Genomic DNA, 22,830 nt, shown 5'->3' with positions numbered 1-22,830 from the left:
TAGAAAATCTTCCTATATTTTTCTGCTTCAAATTCAGGTGTTCCCCCCTCCCCCATCGTATTTTATACATTTGAACTACCTCTTCATAAAGATGAAATATAAAAGATACATTTTTCTGTAATTTTACATTATACTTAATGCAGGAATAATTCACTTCCATGGTTTAGAGAACATGTAGACAAATGTATAGATTATTTTTTCTCTCAAAATATTTGATTTAATTTCATATCTATAATTAGATACTTTTCAAAGGATTGATTGTGCCATTGCTTTTGTGCAGACGTATTAGTATATAATTAATACTTCAATCTAAGAGGTTGTGTAGACAGGTAAGAAATAAGTATATTTGACCTCTAACTCATATTATGAAAAAGCTGGAGAATATTCAACAAAATGGAGTTTATGGAGAATGTTTTTTTCCATAGAGGACAACATTACTGTCTTTACTCTCCTATATGAATGGAGAATGGAAGAGCTCCAGTTTTCTTCCCTGTGGAGCAGTCTAAGCTCAAATACTTTGAAAAACCCATCGTTATTTACGTGGCCTTTTCATTCTCCCACCCCCAGAATTACAGTCCATTTTAATATCAATGTTTCTGGTTTTCTAGTAGAATCCTTGACTAGACTCTTAATTAACATTTTTTGTTTTGTGTTTAGAGTTCACGATGAAGATAGTCAATTAGTATCTTCTTCACAAGAATCCCTAGGGCCCTGTACCAGTTCTGAGTAAACATCCTCTTAGTTAATAATGAGCAAATATAAATCTATGGGGATGTGGATGCAAAAGCATTTTTCTTCAGGGAGAATCAGAAACTATAGTGAATGAGGAGGGATTTCTTATTAATAATAACAATTAAAAAAAAACTACTATTTTTTATTCTGGCTAAATAAATGTGGTTTCCAGATTTTAATTTAAGTAATTAGACTGAAACAAACATTAATTTTTATTAGTAAATAAAAAATATCTGTATGTTTGAAAATGCTACCAACTGTATGCTGATTGAATATATATGCAAAGAGGTCCCCAGATATTTACATTTGTTGTAAAACAATCCTGGATTTTAATGGGAACATGTTTTCCATGGAGAGTGAGGAAGCAGAGAAAAAACATGGGTTAGAAAGAAATAACTATTTTATAGCAACAGCTATTCTTACTACATTTAGGTTAATGATACAATAGCAATATCCCATAATATATCAGCAAATGAAACTCTTGTGGAATTCATGGAAAGTAAGTATTTTTATTATTATGTTGATTTGTTTACAAAGGAATAACCATAGAATTTATTGTATTCTGAATAGGTGACCACAGGATTAAGCAATTAAATCTGGAATTGGAAACAAAGAAAATACTTGCATAAAGTTTCAATGTACATAAACGAGAGAGTGTCTGAGATTATGTATAAAAAACAGCACCATAAACAGTAATCTTCAATAGTTTCTATTAACATTTTGATAGATATACATTCCTTTGTATTTGTGAAAGGCTTTGGTACTTAAATACTACTGTATGTAAAATAGTATTTCTTATATTGATAAAGATGTTTATACTGACAAAACTGACTGAACAATACAGTAAAATTATTTCATATTTCCTGTATAATTTCAGGTTGATATTTAGGTACTGATTTTAAGATTCACATTGTACTAAAATTCATAAAAGTTTGCTCAATTAAAAGTTGTAATTGGTAGTACTGTAGAAACTAAATACCAACCAAAAATGTATCATGAGAACATTACCACTGTTATAAGAATACAAAAATTCATACCTGATGCTTTGTTTAAAATGGAAAAGTATACAGAAAAGCTATATCTTACTGAAAGAGACTGATGGAAGATTATATTAACAAGAAATGTAATCAACCTAACCTAAAAAAAAAAAAATGTAATCTATTGGATTCAGTAAGATTGCAGGAATTATTTCTTACCATTTTGGAGAAAACTTAAACCAGATCAATTTTCCAGTTCTTATAACCAAGAATAAAAAAGCCATTCTTCTACAAGATAAAGGAGAAAAGGGAGTTTAGAAAATGAGTACCCAGAGAAGGAGATGAAATAAGCAGGATTAATACTGGGTCTGACTGCTATGTGAAATGGTTAAAATCACGGGAGTGAAAGACCACATGAATTTCAATTGAGGTACTTTATTCTTCATATCACTTTTACATTTATGCTCAGTGATGCTTTTTTAAACTTAAAAGTAATTATTTTCTTTTTTCAGCACTGACGGAATTCAGAAGAAACTTAACCATGAGAAACCATACAATGGTGACAACATTTATTCTTGTAGGACTAACAGATGATCCAAACTGGCAAATTGTAATTTTCCTTTTTCTATTTCTAACATATTTATTGAGTGTCACTGGAAATCTGACCATTGCCATGCTCACATTATTGGATTCCCACCTCAAAACACCCATGGATTTCTTTCTTAGGCATTTTTCATTTTTAGAAATGTCATTCACATCTGACTGGATCCCTAGGTACCTGGTGAGCATTGTGACTATGGATAACAGGATTTCCTATGATGCTTGTATGACATAATTATTTTTTGCCATCTTCTTGGGTGCAATCAGAGTTTTTCCTGTTGACTGCCATGTCCTATGACCGCTATGTGGCCATCTTCAAACCCCTTCACTATGCGACGATTATGAACAACAGAGTCTGTACCCAGCTGCTTATTACCTCTTGGTTAGCTGGGTTGTTAACCATCTCTCCTGGACTTATCATGGCCTTGAGGCTTGAGTTCTGTGATGCCAACGTTATTGACCACTTTGGCTGTGACTATTCTCCTCTCCTGAAACTCTCCTGCACAGACACACGGGTCATAGAATTGTTAAGTTTTATTTTAGCCATTGCCACACTCCTGATTACACTGGCACTGGTGATACTCTCCTATGCATATATTCTGAGAACAATCCTGAAGATCCCTTCTGCCCAGCAGAGGAAGAAGGCTTTTTCCACCTGTTCCTCCCACGTGATAGTTGTCTCTATCTCTTATGGCAGCTGCATTTTTATGTATATGAAACCTTCTGCAGAGGAGAGGGTAGCTTTAAACAAGGGGGTAGCCGTACTCAACATTTCAATTGTACCTCTCTTAAATCCTTTCATATAAAAAAAACTAAGAAATAAGCAGATAAAACAAGCCCTGAAGGAGGTAATTAAGAGATGTATCTTCATTATATAAAACAATGGCTTTGGCTTTTATAAAAGGACACAACTGAAGCTTGTTGATAATTGCAGCCTTTATCTGCTACCCTACTATTTGATCCCTTTATTTTATTTTTATATTATGATAGCGATTGACACTCACAAATAGCCATTGTTATTTAATCTACTGCTGGCTTTTCATCCTTTTAATGTCTAATCTGTACCCATGATGTTCTGCTCTGCTGGAATCACTTCATTCTTTGTACTTCATTCTCTTATTTTCTTTATCCTAATGATACTCCACTATGAATTCATTTAGTTAATCAAATACCTCCATCTTTTTCTAGCGTAGACATTCCAAGATATAGATCATTTGTGAATTTTGTATTAGTTTACTTGATTTTATAAATCTCCAGGAAAGATTAATTTCTGATTCCATTTAGTGCTAATACTTCACAAAAATAGTCATTGTTTCCTTCAGCATAAGAAACCTAAACTTTGTTATTGTTTTTAGCTTCTGTGGAGTTAGCACTCCAGTAATGGCAACTCCCTGTGTTACAGAGTAGAACTTCTCCGTAGAGTTTTCTTAGCTGTAATCTTTACAGAAGCAGTTTGCCTTGTCTAGCTCCACAGAGCCGCTGGTAGGTTTGAACCACCAACCTTGGTGTTAGAGGCCTATTACAAACTGCCTGTGCCACTCAGGCTCCTTTCATGAACCTCAGTAGAAGTGCTGATCGGCAGGCTTAATGATAAACCAAAACCAAACCCACTGCCATCAAGTCAATTCTGATTCATAGTGACTCTACAGGACAGAATAGAACTACCCCACAGAGTTTCCAAGGAGTGCCTGGAGGATTTGAACTGCTGGCCCTTTGGTTAGCAGCTGTAGCACTTAACCACTACACCATACCAAAAAATTATCTCCGAATCTCTATGCTACTCTAAATCAAGTGAGCTTTCTCATTTAGGAAAGAGTACTTTATACTGGAAGCTAATTTAAAGAGTCTAAATAGATTATCCCTCAGTCACAGAGTAAGTAGATGTTAGATCTTAATTTCGTATGTAGGTTTTGAAATCCAAATCCTACGCAAATAACAACTGAGCAATACTCTCTTTTTATGTGAATGCACTGAGATTGTTTAATCTGGTATTACTTTGGGATAAAGAACGATCATCTTAAATGTTTAAAAAACTGACCTAGGGGGCAAAGAAGATTGGCTACATAAAATTCTAAAGGATGCAACTAAAACCTATACTTGGAATTTCCAAAATACAGATTTTAGCTCATAGAGAATTGTTTTAAGTCTTGCAATATACCACATTTTTCTCACCAGTGTGTCGTGACACGTACGCTTTTTTCTCTCTGAAATTTCTTTCTTTATAGTTCAAATCCCACCCTCTGAATGATTGTTAATATTCTTCCAGTCTATCTTGAATTAAATGGGCAACATTTCCTTCTGTTATACATAAGGTAGTCATGAGTGGAGCTGGCTTGACAGCAACTAACAACATCTGTCTTTCTTGCAAATTCATTCTCTCCTAAAGGTGTATTTTTGAGGGTGTATGAGTTCATATGTCTCCACACCATCATAATACATATATATGTACATATCGGGGTATATATAGACAAATACATGTATATTAAGTGATTGTCACTCACAAATAGCCATTATTCAATCTACTGTTGGCTTTTTATATACATATATCATAATCCAATGTGTAAACAATGGTATTTTATTGTTTTAAATTTATTGAATAGCTACTCCATCATTAGTAATTTATTTTCATTTATTTTTTCCATAGATCTTACTAGTGTCAATGAATTCATCATTAATTATCTCTTTCACATGGTCTGTAAGCAGAGAGAGTAGGAGCTCTATCTAATTTGTTCAATACACTATTTTCAACGCTGAGTGCACTATTTTATACAGGAAAAAAAAAATCAAACCCACTGCCATCGAACTGATTCAGACTCATAGTGACCCTGTAGGAGAGAGTAGAACTGCCACATAGAGTTTCCAAGGAGCGCCTGGTGGATTTGACCTACCGACTTCTTGGTTAGCAGTACCTGGGAACTCTCTTATTATTTTACAACTTTTAGAAGTTAAAAAAAACTCTTTGTTTAGGTGCTTTTTAATTTTTTTTTCCATATGGATGCATAATTGTACTAGTGCTATACGTGGAAAAGACTATCCTTTCTCAATTAAAATTCTTTTGCTCCATTGGCAAATATCAGCTGACATATGTGTGTTGGTCTCTTTCTGAGCCCTCTCTTTTTTTCCATTGATTGATGTGTGTATTCTTTAAAGATATGATATGATAAGATATTTTAACTAAGTTTTTTTTTTTTTTATTGTCAGTTTATGGCCTTAGCAGTTCTGCTCCAGCTAAGCGGATCTCAGCTATTACTCTCTGGATTTGCTTGTCTCTCATGTTTTTGTGATGGCAATTTGTCCTGCAGCCTCAGTTATCTGATGAGTCCAAGAAAAGTCATCAATTGTTGTCCAGTTGTCTAGTTTGTCCAGTTGTTATTCTTTAATTCTTCTAGTTTCTCATGGTAAGAATGGGATTTCCAAGTTGTTTATATGTCAAGCTGAAACCAGAAGTTTTTTATTGTTGCTGTTGTTAAAATTACAAGCTTATTCTAAAGTTTATATAGAAAGCCAAAAACTTAGAATAATCAAAATAACTTCGATAAAGAACATAATTGGAGAACATGCAATATTTGATTTAAAGATATAAATTAAAATTAAAAACTACAAGATTTAATACATATTAGCAGACAGAAATTAGTGAGAGACTACTGGAAATTTTTTATTTATGTCAAACAGTCAATATCAATACTTTATGCAATAAAGTTATTAAACTATTATCTATTATAAAATAGATTAATTAGGACAGCCTGGTAATGCTAAAAGAATAGACAAATAGATCGAGTGACAGAATTGAGAGTCCAAGTATACAGCCATACATGTATGAACTTTTAGCATAGGTTTCAAGACAAGGCAATGACAAAATATTGCTTTTTTAATACATGGTGCTAGAAAAATCTGAAACTTCTATAAACAAAATCTGAACTTCAGTATATACAATATTACGTTATGTAAAAATAAAATTAAAATTAAAAATTCAAGATCTTCTATCTAAATATGAAATCTAAACTTTATTTTTTCCAATATCTGGTGAATTAATATATGTATGTAGTGAAAATACTACATACCAAAAAGAAATAAACTAATAATATACACCTACTCTTCACTTATCAACATGTTTAGTTTCCAAAGGCAAGGTCTCCACATCCTTGATTTTCACTTTTGCATTTCTTCTAACTTGTTATGGTTTTACAAAAGCAAACTTGAATTGTTTCATCTCATAGTAAATTAAACAACCATTTAATTTTCATTTTGTGGTGGTATTAAGCTAGAATCTGGTTAAAAAAAAAATGTAGGTCATTCCATGAAAGCACAATGCTAAGAAATAAGTCAGTTCTTTAGGACACTCTCATGTAAGAACAGTAAGAAAAAGGATTTTTATCACAGACTTAGAAAATACTTAGACCTCTTTACATTAGACTAGATTTCTCAGACTAGGCTGAAAATCAAGAAACCAAAATCAAATCCACTTACCCTGTGACTATTCAAACTCACATGTACCGTCCCAAGACAATCAATTTGTTAATGATACATCAAAGTTGGTAGTCTCATTAACTATTAGAATTAGGCTTAAACACATATTTTACAATTCTCAAATATCTCTAAAAGTCATTTTATTGCATATGTGACTGGGAGTGAAACTGACTGTGAAAGAGGTAATGGAAATATCAAGACAGTATTATAGGTTCGGTAATAAAGGAAAACTAAGACATAAATCTATCATTTCCAAGATAATCTATAAAGGATCAACGTAGCTCACCATTCTAGATTTGTCATTTTCTTCATGTCAATTGGAAAGACCATTTTTGTATCAACTGAAAGAATCTGAATACAAATACAAATTGTATCAGGCAAACTTTATTTGGATTTGCAGGCTGTGGTTTTCCTTTGCAATTAGAATTGGCAGAAATAGGGAAATCTTCTGTAGATTTTTTAGGAAATATTACTAAAGGTAAAATGTAAGGTAAATATCATCTCCTCTCACACTGAAACTTTGCTTGTTTTCTAACAAATACAAAATCGATGCAACCTCATTTCAAATGATGAAGATGTTTCTGAAAAAAGTCTTAAAATTTAATGTCACATATTTCACCTACATTTTATTTATATATTCAAGTAAAATTTTAATATTGTTTTTAATTTTATAACATGATCCTTCCTGGTGACACTGAAGAAAGAACTTCAGAAGTATTAATTAAGATGTTTTGTTTTACTTATTTTAAATAAAATAAATCATTTATTTGCCCATGTTGTTTTTTGTTTATTTATTTGTTTTAAAGCATAGATATCCAAGGTATTAGTGAGCTGAAAGGTATTGACCATTTTGAATCAGGCAATCATATGATCTGCTATGTTGGGAATGACAAATTGAAGAGGAATGATGTTGCATTCATCCTCAAAGAGGATATTTCAAGATCTATCCTGAAGTACAACACTGTTAGTGGCAGGAAAATGTCCATATTCCTACAAGGAAGACCAGTTAATATGAGCATTATTCAAATTTACACACCAACCACTGAGGCCAAAGATGAAGTTGAAGATGTTTACCAACTTATGCAGTCTGAAATTAATCAATCATGTAATCAGGATGCACTGAAAATTACTGGCTATTGAAATGTAAAAATTGGAAACACAGAAGAAGGACTGGTGGTTCAAAAATATGGCCTTGGTAATAGAAACAACACCAGAGACTGCATAATAGAATTTTGCAAGACCAAGGACTTCCTCATTAGAAAAACCTTTTTTTGGCAACATAAACAGCAACTACGCATGTGGATCTCGCCAAGGTGGAATACACAGGAATCAGATCTACTACATCTGTGGAAGGAGACGATGGAAAAGCTCAATATCATCAGTCAGAACAAGATCAGGGCCAACTGTGGAATAGGCTATCAATTGCTCACATGCAAGTTCAAGTTGAAGTTGAAAGAAAATTAGAATAAGTTGTTGGGAGCCAAAGTATGATCTTGAGCATATCCCACTTGAATTTAGAGACCATCTTAAAAATAGATTTGGCTATTGAACAAAAATGACCAAAGACCAGATGAGTTGTGGAAGGACATTAGGAATTTCATACATGAAAACAAGCAAGAGGTCATTAAAAAGACGGGAAAGAAAGAGAAAACCAAAATGGGTGTCAGAAAAGACTCTGAAGCTTGCTCTTGCATATAGAGTAGTTAAAGTGAAAGGAAGAAATGATGACTTAAAAGACCACAACAAAAGATTTCAAAAAGTGGCTCAAGAAGACAAAATAAAGTATTATAATGAAATGTGCAGAGACCTGAAGTTAGAAACCCCAAAGGGAAGAACATGTTCTGCATTTGTCAAGCTGAAAGAACTGATGAAAAAATTAAAGCATTGAGTTGCAATATTGAAGGATTTCATGGGAAAAATATTGAATGATGACATAGAAAACATCCAAAGACGATGGAAGAAATACACAGAGTCATTGCACCAGAAAGAATTGGTGGACTTTCAACCATTTCAGGAGGTAGAATATGATCAAGATGAAATGGTATTGAAGGAAGAAGTACAAGCTTCACTGAAGGCATCGGTGAAAAGCAAGACTCCAGGAATTGATGGATTACCAATTGAGATGTTTCATCAAATGATGCAGTGCTGTAGTGCTCACTCATCTATGTCAACAAATTTGGAAGACAGCTTCCTGGCCACCCAACTTAGCCAAATTCCTCTTTATATATAGGTGCTATTGAATGTCCTGATTTGCCAAAGAAACTCTCCCCAGCTCTTGCTTCTGGGCATTGAGCAATCTATTGTCACATTTTGACCACTATCTTTTGCCCCAGGCATCTGCAGGTTGTTAGTTCAGCTTGCTTGTAGTGTTTTTAAGCCACATCCTCCATTTTTTCGGCTTGAGTCCTGAGTTAGGTGAAATAGACAGGTGCCTGTGTCAGTCATTCAAGTATTCTCCAGACAGGTGAGAGTAGACACAAGACAATAATTTGTAGATAAGGTGTGTTCTGTTCCCTCCAGAGCTAGGGACCATGATCTACTCTGGGAACACGGACTGCCACTGAGTTAAGATAATGCTGAGTTGGGACAATTATTGCCACGAGCAGGTAAGAAAGCCAGAAAGGTACCCAGCCATTTAGAAGTCATATTTTCCTTGATTCAACATTTGATTGCCATAAAGCTTTGACTGATTTCCAGAATGCTGACTTGGTTGGTTCTGCCAGTTTCTGATTTTTTTGTGATATTTCTGTGGGTGGATGTGAGCTTGCAGCTGCCTAATATTCCATCTTCTATCATACATGCTTTTAAAAAGACAATGCTTTTAAAAAGACAATATATCAAGGTGTAAGATGAATAATATTTTAATCAAAAACCTGACACAGACCTTTATGCTTTGAATTTTTCTTTGCATTTTTATCTCCAGCAGGAGTGAATCCTTAGTCTTCTGTGGGTATGTAGAGTTTCATTTCAAGAATCAAAGTAATCTTGACATGTTTACAACTCAAACCAAATAATTCTATGAAACAGCCTATATTAGATTCCTAGGGCTGCTGTAAAAAAGTATCACAATCTGGGTGGCTGAAAATAGAAATTAATTTTTTCACAGTCTTGGAAGCTAGAAGTCTGAAATCAAGAGGTTTCAGTGGGTTTGGCAGTGGTTTAGAGATTGGTTGCTAACCAAAAGGTCAGCAGTTCAAATTCACCGGTGACACCTTGGAAACCCTATGGGGCAGTTCTACTCTGTCCTGTAGAGTTGCTATGAGTTGGAATCCACTTGATAGCAATGGCAATGGCCATGGCAATGGCGATGGCAATGGCAATGGGAATGGCAATTTTTTTTTTTTTGTAGTTTGGAGGCACTGAGGGAGAATCTCTTCCCCGCTTTTTCTAGCTTCTGGTGGTTGCTGGCAATCCTTGGTGTTCTTTGGCATGTAGATCACTTTTGGTATGTAGATCACTTTTGGTATGTAGATCACTTTTTGGTAGTTCTTTGGCATTTATATCACTTTGAACCCTGCATCCCTCTTTACAGGGCCTTCTCTGCGTGTCTGGTTTTCTATATCCAAATTTCCCTTTTCTTATAAGGACATCAGTCATACTTAGGAACACTTCAGTCCATTAATGACCTCATCTTAACTCAATTACAGTTGCAAAGATCCTTTCCCAAGTAATGTCATATTCACAGGTTCCAGGTGGACATGAGTATTTTGAGTGTGAGCGATAAGAAAGCCACTTTTCCAGGTATGGAACCCTGGTGGTGCAGTCATTAAGCACCCAGCTGTAACTGAAAGGTCAGTGGTTCCAATCCACCAGCCACTCCCTGGGAGAAAGATGTAGCAGCCCGCTTGGATAAAGTTTACAGCCTTGGAAATCCTGTGGAGTAGTTCTACTCTGTCCTATTAGGGTTGTTATGAGTTGGAATCAACTTGATTGCAATGGATTTATTCTACCCAATATAGTACAGAGAACAAATAATTGTAATAACAATTTTAAACTATAACATGTATTTCAGGTGCATATAACATTTCATGTGTTTTCAAAAATTTCAGCAGGACTTCCTTTTATAACAATATTTTCAATAATGGATCACAATAGAATACATAAGGATTGGCAGAATAGAAATAATCAAATCTGTTAAATTACTATTAATTAAATTAGCTTAAATTAAGAAGTAATTAAATCTTTCAAAAATGGATCATCAAAGATTGAATACTATCTTAAACCTATCGTATACCATACCAGTCTACAAATTATAAGGCCCACTTGGGGCCACTATGAGTTGAAAATTGACTTGTCAGCACCTAACAAAAGCAGCAACAACATACGCTAGGGTTCTGGCTTTAGCTGACTTTGAAATTTACACCTGGGACCATATTTATTTTACCTCAGTGACTGAAGTAATACTATTTATTGTATGGTTATCTTCTATGCACAATAAGGAAATAAAATACAGGAATATTTTGTATTGCCTTCATTTTACAAAATAAAAAATTATTAAATTATATATATGTAAAGCAATACAAAGTGATCAAAAATGAAATGAAAAAAAAACAATGGGTAAAATTCATCTATGATATATTAATAAAACCATTTTTTGCTGTTTGTATTTCATCGATTTGGTTATATCTTTAATAGTAAACAATGAAATTCTCTTTAGGACTTGCTAAGGGAGCCTCTCTCAACCAAATATAATGTATTTTATAATGTTTTCCCTTAGCCTGGTTCTGTTTCTCACACACTTCTGATTTGAAAGATACAAACAAAGTGATGTTAATTCAGTGGGTAGAAATAGAAGCTTTAAAAAAGATGTAACAGAAGATTTTATCTATGTATATGTTATGGGTTAGATAAAATGATTTAAATATTCAGAGTCCTGAAGAAAGAAATGATCAGAATTTCCAAAAGGACTTTCTCATTCAATAAAATGGAAGTTGAAGAAACCACAATTTCAGGTATATGGAAAAATTAAAAGTATAAGTCATTGAATATTTGTAGATTTCTTTTATAATCTTACCTCTATGTTTGTACATATTGGGAAGTAATTATAACTGAAGATGACAGAACAGATTGTTGATGTTAGGCACCATTAGGCCTCAGATCTCTAAAACACTTTTATTTTGCAAGTTTCAGAGTTAAGCAAGAGGTGCAAAACAGTACCAAGAGTTCCTGTATACCTTTCATTCAGCTTCTCTTACATGCAAAATCTTGTGTAACCATGGTATGATTATCAAGTCTAATAAATTAACTTTCGTACAATACTATTAACTGTGGATTTATTTGGATTTCATCATTTTTTCTATTAGTGTCTTCTACCTGTGCGGAGATGAAATTCCAAACCCCACACTGCTTTTGGATACCATGCTCATTATTTTTTCCCAATCTGCAGAAGTTTCTAAGTATTGCTTGTCATTCATGATCTCCACCCATTTGAAGAGTGTTGTTGTTGTTGTTAGGTGCCTTGAGTCAGTTCTGACTCATGGTGATTCTGTGTACAACAGAACAAAACACTGCCTGGTCCTACGCTATTCTCAGAATCATTGCTATGTTTGAGCCTATTGTTGCAGCCTCTAGTCTCAATACACCTTGTTGATGGTCTTTCTCTTTTTTGCTGATATTCTACCTTACCTAGCATGATGTCCTTCTCCGGGGACTTGTCACTCTTGATAGCATGTCCAAAGTACATGAGATGAAGTCTCACCACCCTCGTTTCCAAGGAGTACTCTGGCTGTACTTTTTCCAAGATAGGCTTGTTCGTTCTTCTGGCGGTCCATGGTATATTCAATATTCTTCACCAACACTGTAATTCAAAGATGTCAAGTCTTCTTCAGTCTTCCTTATTAATCATCCAGCTTTCGCATGCACATGAGGTGATTAAAAATACCATGGCTTAGGCCAGGTGCGCCTTAGTCCTCAAAGTGACATCTTTGCTTGCCAACAATTTAAAGAGGTCTTTAAAGAGCAGATTAGTGCAAGGCAATGTGTCACCTGATTTCTTGACTGCCTCTTCCGTGGGCATTGACTGCGGATCCAAGTAAAATTCAACAACTTCTGTCTTTTCTCCATTTATAATGAGGTTGCTAATTGGTCCAGTTGTGAGGATTTTTGTTTTCTTTATGTTGAGGTATAATCCATACTGAGGTCTTTGATCTTCATCAGCAGTTGCTTCAAGTCCTCTTTGCTTTCAATAAGCAAGGTTGTGTCATCTGCATATTGCAGGTTGTTAATAAGTCTTCTTCCAATCCTGATGCCATGTTCTTCTTCATATAGTCCAGCTTCTCAGATTACTTGCTCAGTATACTGATTGAATATGTATGGTGAAAGGATACAATTCTAATGCATACCTTTCCTGATCTGAAACCACTCAGCATTCTCTTGTTCTGTTCAAATGCCTGCCCTTTGATCTATGTACAGGGTCCACAAGACCACAATTCAGTTCTGGAATTCCCATTCTTTGCAATGTAATACAAAATTTGTTATGATCCACACAGTTGAATGCCTTTGCATAGCCAATAAAGCACAGGTAAACATCTTTATAGTATTCTCTGCTTTTAGCCAAGATCCATCTGACATCAGGAATGATATCCCCCGTTCCACGTCCTCTTCTGAGTCCAGCTTGAATTTCTGGCAGTTCCCTGTTAATGTACTGCTCCAACTTCTTTCGAATGATCTTCAGCAAAATTTTACTTGTGTGTGATACTAATGACATTGTTTGACAACTTCCTTATTCTGTTGGATCTCCTTTCTTTGAAATGGGCACAAATATGGATCTCTTCCAGTTGGTTGGCCAAATCTATTGGCACAGATGAATAAGCACTTCCAGGGCTATGCCTGTTTGTTGAAACATCTCAGTTGATATTCTGTCAATTCCTAGAGTCTTGTTTTTCACCAATGCCTTCAGTGCAGCTTGTACCTCTTCTTTCAATACCGTCAGTTCTTTGTTATATGCTACCTCCTGAAAAGGTCAAATGTCCACCAATTCTTGTTAGTACAATGACTGTGTATATTTCTTCCATCTTCTTTCGGTGATTCCTGTGTTTTCCACATTTTTCCCATAGAACTGTTCAAAATTTCAACTTGAGGCTTGAATTTTTTCTTTAGTTCTTTCAGCTTGAGAAAGAAAACATCAAAATGGAAGTCAGAAGGGACTCTGAAACTCGTTCTTGAATGTAGAGTAGCTAAAGTGAATTGAAGAAATGTTTAAGTAAAAAAGTTGGACAGAAGATTTCAAAAGGTGGCTGGAAATGGCAATGTAATACATTTTAAGAAATGCTGAAGAGTATTCCATCAGGTATTATGCAGAGTGCTTCACAGCTTTTTTCTTTGGTCTAATGTTGTCTCCAGATTAGATTGAGGTTGTACATTTTTTTGAGTCCTTGGGTGGCTCAAGTGGTTAACAAGCTTGGTTGTGCATGGAAAGTTTAGAGGTTCCAGTTCACCCAGAGATGCCTCAGGAGAAAGACCTAATTGTCTACTTCTGAAAAATCAGCCACTGAAAATCTTATGTAGCACAGGTCTACTCTGATAAACAGGGGATCATCATGAGTCAGATTCTGCTCTATAGCAACTAGGTTGCTGCATTTTTGTGAAGAGTAACACAGAGTTGTTATACTCTTTCAGTACATTGTATCATCGTATATATGATGTTGATATGTCTTCTCTGATGTTTTTTCAAAGAATTCAAAGAACCTTGTGAAGATTATATATATGTACATAGTATACAAAAACCAAAACCTAAACCATTGCTGTTGACTTGACTCCTACTTATAGAGACCCTATAGGACAGAGTAAAACTGGCCACAGTGTTTCCAAGGAGAGCTTGGTGAATTTGAACTGTCAGCCTTTTGGTTAGCGGGCATAGCTCGTAACCATATGTATATATATGTATACATACATGGAAACCCTGGTGGTGTAGTGGTTAAGTGCTATGGCTGCTAATCAAGAGATCAGCAATTCGAATCCACCAGGCGCTCCTTGGAAACTCTATGGGGCAGTTCTACTCTGTCCTATAGGGTTGCTAAGAGTCGGAATCAACTCGAAGGCAATGGGTTTGGTTTTTGGTTTGGTTTATATATATATACACTTATGTATATAAAATATAAAAAATGAGACATTTTCCTGTTAGATACTTAGTTGTACTTTAGACATTATTCTAAAATGTAATTAATCCTCTCAAAAAGAAAGAAAAATGCACCATACATATATATCTAAATCTATTACTGGTAGTCCTCTCTGTAGACAATCTCTCTACATTCTTCCTTTTTCAAATCAGGTTGTTTTTCATTTTTTATACCTTTCAACTAGAGTTTTCTTAATAAAGACTAAATAAGAAATGTTTAGTTTTCTAAAATTTTGCATTGCATTGAATGTAAGAATAACTCATCCCCATGGTTTCCAGGACTTGTAGACAAAAATCTATACGTTTCTTTTCTCTTAAGATGTTTCATTTAAGTACATTTTATAATTAGTTTCTTCTCAAAAAGTCATTTATGCAATTGTTTTTCCTACTGCCATCTTACTATATAATACCTATTTCAATAAGAGTTGTGGCAGAGTAAGAAATAAGTATGTTCGACATCAAGTTTGTATTATGAGCCCACTGGTAAATACTGAACGAATTGGAGGTTATGGACAGCAATGTCACTAGACAAATGGAAACATTACTATCTTGATTCAGCTGTTGGAATGGAGAATTGGGAGAGCTCAGTTTTTTTTTTCTCTTTGGAGCACTCTCTGCTCAGGTATTTTGAAAAATCTCAAGTTGTAAAACATCTTTAAATCCCCACTATTGGAATTAAATACGATACTTACATCAACATTTTAAGTTTCCAGGCTGATGCCATAACTAGGTGCTTAATTAATTTTCGGTTTTGTTTATAGAATTAATGATGATGATAGTTAATTAGTATCTTCTCCACAGAATCCCCAGGGTTCCACACCTAAAATTGCTCTAGTCCTTGTTTGTGCAGTAATCTGTTATCTTTTTTTTTTTTTTTTATGTGACAACTTTATTGATACAATTCATATACTGGACAACTCACTCATTTAACATATACAATTCAGTATTTTTTACTGTATTCACAGGGTTGTGCAAACATCACCACAATGAATTTTAGAACATTTTCATTACCCCCAAAAGAAATACTGTATCCTCTAGCCATAGTGTCCACATTTGAAAAACTCTTTTAGGCTCGCTCTGTGTCAGTGCTAAGTTTAGAAGGCATTTCACCAGTTTAAGATGTAATACCAAAATAATGTTATTTTAAATTTGTATTTTGAATTTGTGTTCCACCTTCCCTTCTGCCTGCCTGCCTGCCCATCTGCCTTTCGTTTTTTTTTTTTAATAATTTTTATTGAGCTTTAAGTGAATGTTTACAAATCAAGTCAGTCTGTCACATATAAGCTTATATACACCTTATTCCATACTCCCACTTACTCTCCCCGTAATGAGTCAGCCCTTCCAGTCTCTCCTTTCGTGACAATTTTGCCAGTTTCTAACCCTCTCTATCCTCCCATCTCCCCTCCAGACAGGAGATGCCAACACAGTCTCAAGTGTCCACCTGATACAAGTAGCTCACTCTTCATCAGCATCTCTCTCCTATCCATTGTCCACTCCCTTCCATGTCTGATGAGTTGTCTTCGGGAATGGTTCCTGTCCTGGGCCAACAGAAGGTTTGGGGACCATGACCACCGGGATTCCTCTAGTCTCAGTCAGACCATAAGTCTGGTCTTTTGATGAGAATTTGGGGTCTGCATTCCACTGATCTCCTGCTCCCTCAGGGGTTCTCTGTTGTGCTCCCTGTCAGGACAGTCATCCATTGTGGCCGGGCACCATCTAGTTCTTCTGGTCTCAGGATGATGCAAGTCTCTGGTTCCTGTGGCCCTTTTTGTCTCTTGGGCTTAGAGTTATCATGTGACCTTGGTGGTCTTCATTCTCCTTTGATCCAGGTGGGTTGAGACCAATTCATGCATCTTAGATGGCCGCTTGTTAGCATTTAAAACCCCAGACACCACATTTCAAAGTGGGATGCAGAATGTTTTCATGATAGAATTATTTTGCAAATTGACTTAGAAATCCCTTTAAGCCATAGTCCCCAGACCCCCGCCCTTGCTCTGCTGACCTTTGAAGCATTCAGTTTATCCCGGAAACTTCTTTGCTTTTGGTCCAGTCCAGTTGAGCTGACCTTCCATGTATTGAGTATTGTCCTTCCCTTCACCTAAAGTAGTTCTTATCTACTAACTAATCAGTAAATAACTCTCTCCCACCCTCCCTCCCTCCCCTCTTCGTAACCACAAAAGTATGTGTTCTTCTCAGTTTATACTATTTCTCAAGATCTTATAATAGTGGTCTTATACAATATTTGTCCTTTTGCTTCTGACTAATTTTGCTCAGCATAATGCCTTCCAGGTTCCTCCATGTTATGAAATGTTTCACAGATTCCTCACTGTTCTTTATCGATGTGTAGTATTCCATTGTGTGAATATACCACAATTTATTTAACCATTCATCTATTGATGGACACCTTGGTTGCTTCCAGCTTTTTGCTATTGTAAACAGAGCTGCAATAAACATGGGTGTGCATACACCTGTTCATGTGAAGGCTCTTATTTCTCTAGGGTATGTTCCGAGGAGTGGGATTTCTGGGTTGTATGGTAGTTCTATTTCTAATTTTTTAAGATAATGCCAGATAGATTTCCAAAGTGGTTGTAACATTTTACATTCCCACCAGCAGTGTATAAGAGTTCCAATCTCTCCGCAGCCTCTCCAACATTTATTATTTTGTGTTTTTTGGATTAATGCCAGCCTTGTTAGAGTGAGATGGAATCTCATCGTAGTTTTAATTTGCATTTCTCTAATGGCTAATGATCGAGAACATTTTCTCATGTGTCTGTGAGCTGCCTGAATATCTTCTTTAGTGAAGTGTGTGTTCGTATCCTTTGCCCACTTCTTGATTGGGTTGTTTGTCTTTTTGTGGTTGAGTTTTGACAGAATCATGTAGATTTTAGAGATCAGGCGCCGGTTGAAGATGTCATAGCTGAAAATTCTTTCCCAGTCTGTAGGTGGCTTTTTTACTCTTTTAGTGAAGTCTTTAGATGAGCATAAGTGTTTGATTTTTAGGAGCTCCCAGTTATCTGGTTTCCCTTCGTCAATTTTGGTAATGATTTGTATTCTGTTTATGCCTTGTATTAGGGCTCCTAAGATTGTCCCTATTTTTTCTTCCACGATCTTTATCGTTTTAGTCTTTATGTTTAGGTCTTTGATCCATTTGGAGTTAGTTTTTGTGCATGGTGTGAGGTATGGGTCCTGTTTCATTTTTTTGCAAATGGATATCCAGTTATGCCAGCACCATTTGCTAAAAAGACTATCTTTTCCCCAATAAACTGACACTGGGACTTTGTCAAATAACAACTGCTCATATGTGGATGGATTTATATCTGGGTTCTCAATTCTGTTCCATTGGTCTATGTGCCTGTTGTTGTACCAATACCAGGCTGTTTTGACTACTGTGGCTGTATAACAGGTTCTGAAATCAGGTAGAGTGAGGTCTCCCACTTTCTTCTTCTTTCTCAGTAATGCTTTACTTATCCGAGGCTTCTTTCCCTTCCATATGAAGTTGGTGATTTGTTTCTCCATCACATTAAAAAATGTCATTGGCATTTGGATCGGAAGTGCATTGTATGTACAGATGGCTTTTGGTAGAATAGACATTTTTACTATGTTAAGTCTTCCGATCCATGAGCAAGGTATGTTTTTCCACTTAAGTAGGTCCTTTTTAGTTTCTTGTAGTAGTACTTTGTAGTTTTCTTTATATAGGTCTTTTACATCTTTGGTAAGATTTATTCCTAAGTATTTTATTTTCTCGGGGGCTACTGTGAATGGTATTGATTTGGTGATTTCCTCTTCAATGTTCTTTTTGTTGATGTAGAGGAATCCAAGTGATTTTTGTATGTTTATCTTATAACCTGAGACTCTGCCAAACTCTTCTATTAGTTTCAGTAGTTTTCTGAAGGATTCCTTAGGGTTTTCTGTGTATAAGATCATGGCATCTGCGAATAGAGATAATTTTACTTCCTCCTTGCCAATCCAGATGCCTTTTATTTCTTTGTCTAGCCTAATTGCTCTGGCTAGGACCTCTAGCACAATGTTGAATAAGAGCGGTGATAAAGGGCATCCTTATCTGGTTCCTGTTCTCAAGGGAAATGCTTTCAGGCTCTCTCCATTTAGAGTGATGTTGGCTGTTGGCTTCGTATAGATGCCCTTTATTATGTTGAGGAATTTTCCTTCAATTCCTATTTTGCTGAGAGTTTTTATCCTAAATGGGTGTTGGACTTTGTCAAATGCCTTTTCTGCATCAATTGATAAGATCATGTGGTTTTTGTCTTTTGTTTTATTTGTATGGTGGATTACATTAATGGTTTTTCTAATATTAAACCAGCCTTGCTTACCTGGTATAAATCCCACTTGGTCAGGGTGGGTTATTTTTTTGATATGTTGTTGAATTCTATTGGCTAGAATTTTGTTGAGGATTTTTGCATCTGTGTTCATGAGGGATATAGGTCTGTAATTTTTTTTTTTTTTTTTTTTTTTTGATGTCTTTACCTGGTTTTGGTATCAGGGATATGGTGGCTTCATAGAATGAGTTAGGTAGTATTCTGTCATTTTCTATGCTTTGAAATACCGTTAGTAGTAGTGGTGTTAACTCTTCTCTGAAAGTTTGGTAGAACTCTGCAGTGAAGCCATCCGGGCCAGGGCTTTTATTGTTAGGAGTTTTTTCATTACCTTTTCAATCTCTTTTTTTGTTATGTGTCTATTTAGTTGTTCTACTTCTGATTGTGTTAGTTTAGGTAGGTAGTGTTTTTCCAGGAATTCTTCCATTTCTTCTAGGTTTGCAAATTTCTTAGAGTACAATTTTTCATAACAATCTGATATGATTCTTTTAATTTCAGTTGGGTCTGTTGTGATGTGGCCCATCTCGTTTCTTATTCAGGTTATTTGTTTCCTTTCCTGTATTTCTTTAGTCAGTCTGGCCAATGGTTTGTCAATTTTGTTAATTTTTTCAAAGAACCAGCTTTTGGCTTTGTTAATTCTTTCAATTGTTTTTCTGTTCTCTAATTCATTTAGTTCAGCTCTAATTTTTATTATTCGTTTTCTTCTGGTGCCTGATGGATTCTTTTGTTGCTCACTTTCTATTTGTTCAAGTTGTAGGGACAGTTCTCTGATTTTAGCTCGCTCTTCTTTTTGTATGTGTGCATTTATCAATATAAATCGGCCTCTGAGCACTGCTTTTGCTGTGTCCCAGAGGTTTTGATAGGAAGTATTTTCATTCTCGTTGCATTCTATGAATTTCTTTATTCCCTCCTTAATGTCTTCTATAACCCAATCTTTTTTCAGCAGGGTATTGTTCAGTTTCCAAGTATTGGGTCTCTTTTCTCTAATTTTTCTGTTATTGATTTCCACTTTTATGGCCTTGTGGTCTGAGAAGATGCTTTGTGAGGTTTCTATGTTTTGGATTCTGCCAAGGTTTGTTTTATGACCTAATATGTGGTCTATTCTAGAGAATGTTCCATGTGCGCTAGAAAAAAGGTATACTTTGCAGCTGTTGGGTGGAGTGTTCTGTATAAGTCAGTGAGGTCAAGTTGGTTAATTGTTGTAATTAGGTCTTCCGTGTCTCTATTGAGCTTCTTACTGGATGTCCTGTCCTTCTCCGAAAGTGGTGTGTTGAAGTCTCCTACAATTGTGGAGGTGTCTATCTCACTTTTCAGTTCTGTTAAAATTTGTTTTATGTATCTTGCAGCCCTGTCATTGGGTGCATAAATATTTAATGTGGTTATATCTTCCTGGTCAATTGTCCCTGTTATCTTTATGTAGTGTCCTTCTTTATCTTTTGTGGTGGATTTAACTTTAAAGTCTATTTTGTCAGAAATTAATATTGCTACTCCTGTTCTTTTTTGCATATTGTTTGCTTGATATATTTTTTCCATCCTTTGAGTTTTAGTTTGTTTGTGTCTCTAAGTCTAAGGTGCGTCTCTTGCAGGCAGCATATAGACGGATTGTGTTTCTTTATCCAGTCTGAGACTCTGTCTCTTTTTTGGTGCGTTTAGTCCATTTACATTCAGCGTAATTATAGATAAGTATGTGTTTAGTACTGTCATTTTGATGCCTTTTTATGTGTGCTGTTGACAATTTCTTTTTTCCACTTACTTTTTTGTGCTAAGACGTTTTTCTTTGTAAATTGTGTGTTCCTCATTTTCATGGTATTTGACTTTATGTTTGCTGAGTCATTATGTTTTTCTTGGTTTTTATTTTGATTTATGGAGTTGTTATACCTCTTTGTGGTTACCTTAATATTTACCCCTATTTTCCTAAGTAAAAACCTAACTTGTATTGTCCTATATCGCCTTGTATACCTCTCCATATGGCAGTTCTATGCCACCGGTATTTAGTCCCTCTTTTTGATTATTGTGATCTTTTTACATATTGACTTCAATGATTCCCTGTTTTGAGTGTTTTTTTTTAATTAATCTTAATTTGTTTTTGTGATTTCCCCATTTGAGTTGATATCAGGATGCTCTGTTCTGTGACCTTGTGTTGTGTTGGTATCTGATATTATTGGTTTTCTGACCAATCTACTTTAGTAATTCTTGTAGCTTTGGTTTGGTATTTGTAAATTCTCTAAGCTTGTGTTTATCTGTAAATGTCTAAATTTCACCTTCATATTCATATTCAGAGTTTTGCTGGATATATGATCCTTGGCTGGCAGTTTTTCTCCATCAGTGCTCTGTATATGTCATCCCATTGCCTTCTTGCATGCATGGTTTCTGCTGAGTAGTCTGAACTTATTCTTATTGATTCTCCCTTGTAGGAGACTTTTCTTTTATCCCTGGCTGCTTTTAAAATTTTCTCTTTATCTTTGGTTTTGGCAAGTTTGATGATAATATGTCTTGTTCATTTTCTTTTTGGATCAATCTTAAATTTGGTTCAATGAGCATCTTGGATAGATATCCTTTCGTCTTTCATGATGTCAGGGAAGTTTTCTGCCAACAGATCTTCAACTATTCTCTCTGTGTTTTCTGTTATCCCTCCCTGTTCTGGGACTCCAATCACATGCAAGTTATTCTTCTTGATAGAGTCCCACATGATTCTTAGGGTTTCTTCATTTTTTTTAATTTTTTTATCTGATTCTTTTCCAGCTATATTGGTGTTAATTCCCTGGTCCTCCAGATTTCCCACTCTGCATTCTAATTGCTCGAGTCTGCTCCTCTGACTTCCTATTGTGTTGTCTAATTCTGTAATTTTATTGTTAATCTTTTGGATTTCTGAATGCTGTCTCTCTATGGATTCTTGCAACTTATTAATTTTTCCACTATGTTCTTGAATAATCTTTTTGAGTTCTTCAACTGCTTTATCAGTGTGTTCCTTGGCTTTTTCTGTAGATTGCCTTATTTCATTTCTGAGGTCATCCCTGATGTCTTGAAGCATTCTGTAAATTAGTTTTTTATATTCTGTATCTGATAATTCCAGGATTGTATCTTCATTTGGGAAAGATTTTGATTCTTTAGTTTGGGGAGTTGTAGAAGCAGTCATGGTCTGCTTCTTTATGTGGTTTGATATTGACTGCTGTCTCCGAGCCATCACTAAGATATTGTAGTGATTTATTCTATATTTGCTCCCTGAGTCTTATCTTGTTTTGTTTTCTTTCAGTATAAGTAGATGGGCTACTAGATTGTGCTGTCTTGATTGTTGTAGCCCTTGACTCACTTATGTCCTATTACCAGCTGGTTTGGGCTGTTACCAGATATATAAGCCTGAGTCCATTCACTATTCTTGAGTAGAATGTGATTTTGGGTCATCAAGTGTGTGGTGCAGACTGTCACCTATCCACCTAGAGAAGTAGTGGTGATAGATGTATGCACCAGATTCTAGTAGCAGCAGGGGTTCACACTCCGGGGTGGGGGCAGGATGCTGACAGGCTTCCCCCAAGTGTCAGTGAGGTAGCTGTTTCTCTATTCCTAAAGCACCTTGGTGGGTGGGCTCTGCAGCTGTACCTTAGGCCCC

The 22,830-nt window shown here is 35.5% G+C and overlaps 1 protein-coding gene across 1 annotated transcript; it reads left to right on the top strand.

Moving 5' to 3' along the window:
- Window positions 1-2,591: 2,591 nt before the first annotated feature.
- On the top strand, window positions 2,592-3,186 carry LOC135231397 (olfactory receptor 6C76-like). Its single transcript, XM_064285269.1, has one exon. It carries the CDS (start codon window positions 2,597-2,599, stop codon window positions 3,113-3,115), a length of 519 nt encoding a protein of 172 aa, XP_064141339.1. The 5' UTR covers window positions 2,592-2,596; the 3' UTR covers window positions 3,116-3,186.
- Window positions 3,187-22,830: the final 19,644 nt, after the last annotated feature.

This window comes from Loxodonta africana, chromosome 4, assembly GCF_030014295.1.
Source record: "Loxodonta africana isolate mLoxAfr1 chromosome 4, mLoxAfr1.hap2, whole genome shotgun sequence".
Classification (NCBI taxonomy): domain Eukaryota; kingdom Metazoa; phylum Chordata; class Mammalia; order Proboscidea; family Elephantidae; genus Loxodonta; species Loxodonta africana.
The sequence above is the reverse complement of the archived record's forward strand: the minus strand, read 5'-3'. Positions and strand labels throughout refer to the sequence as shown.

Bases quoted from the DNA above. Each gene is read 5' to 3' on its own strand.
- LOC135231397 (XM_064285269.1), top strand. From the start codon at position 2,597: ATGTCCTATGACCGCTATGTGGCCATCTTCAAACCCCTTCACTATGCG.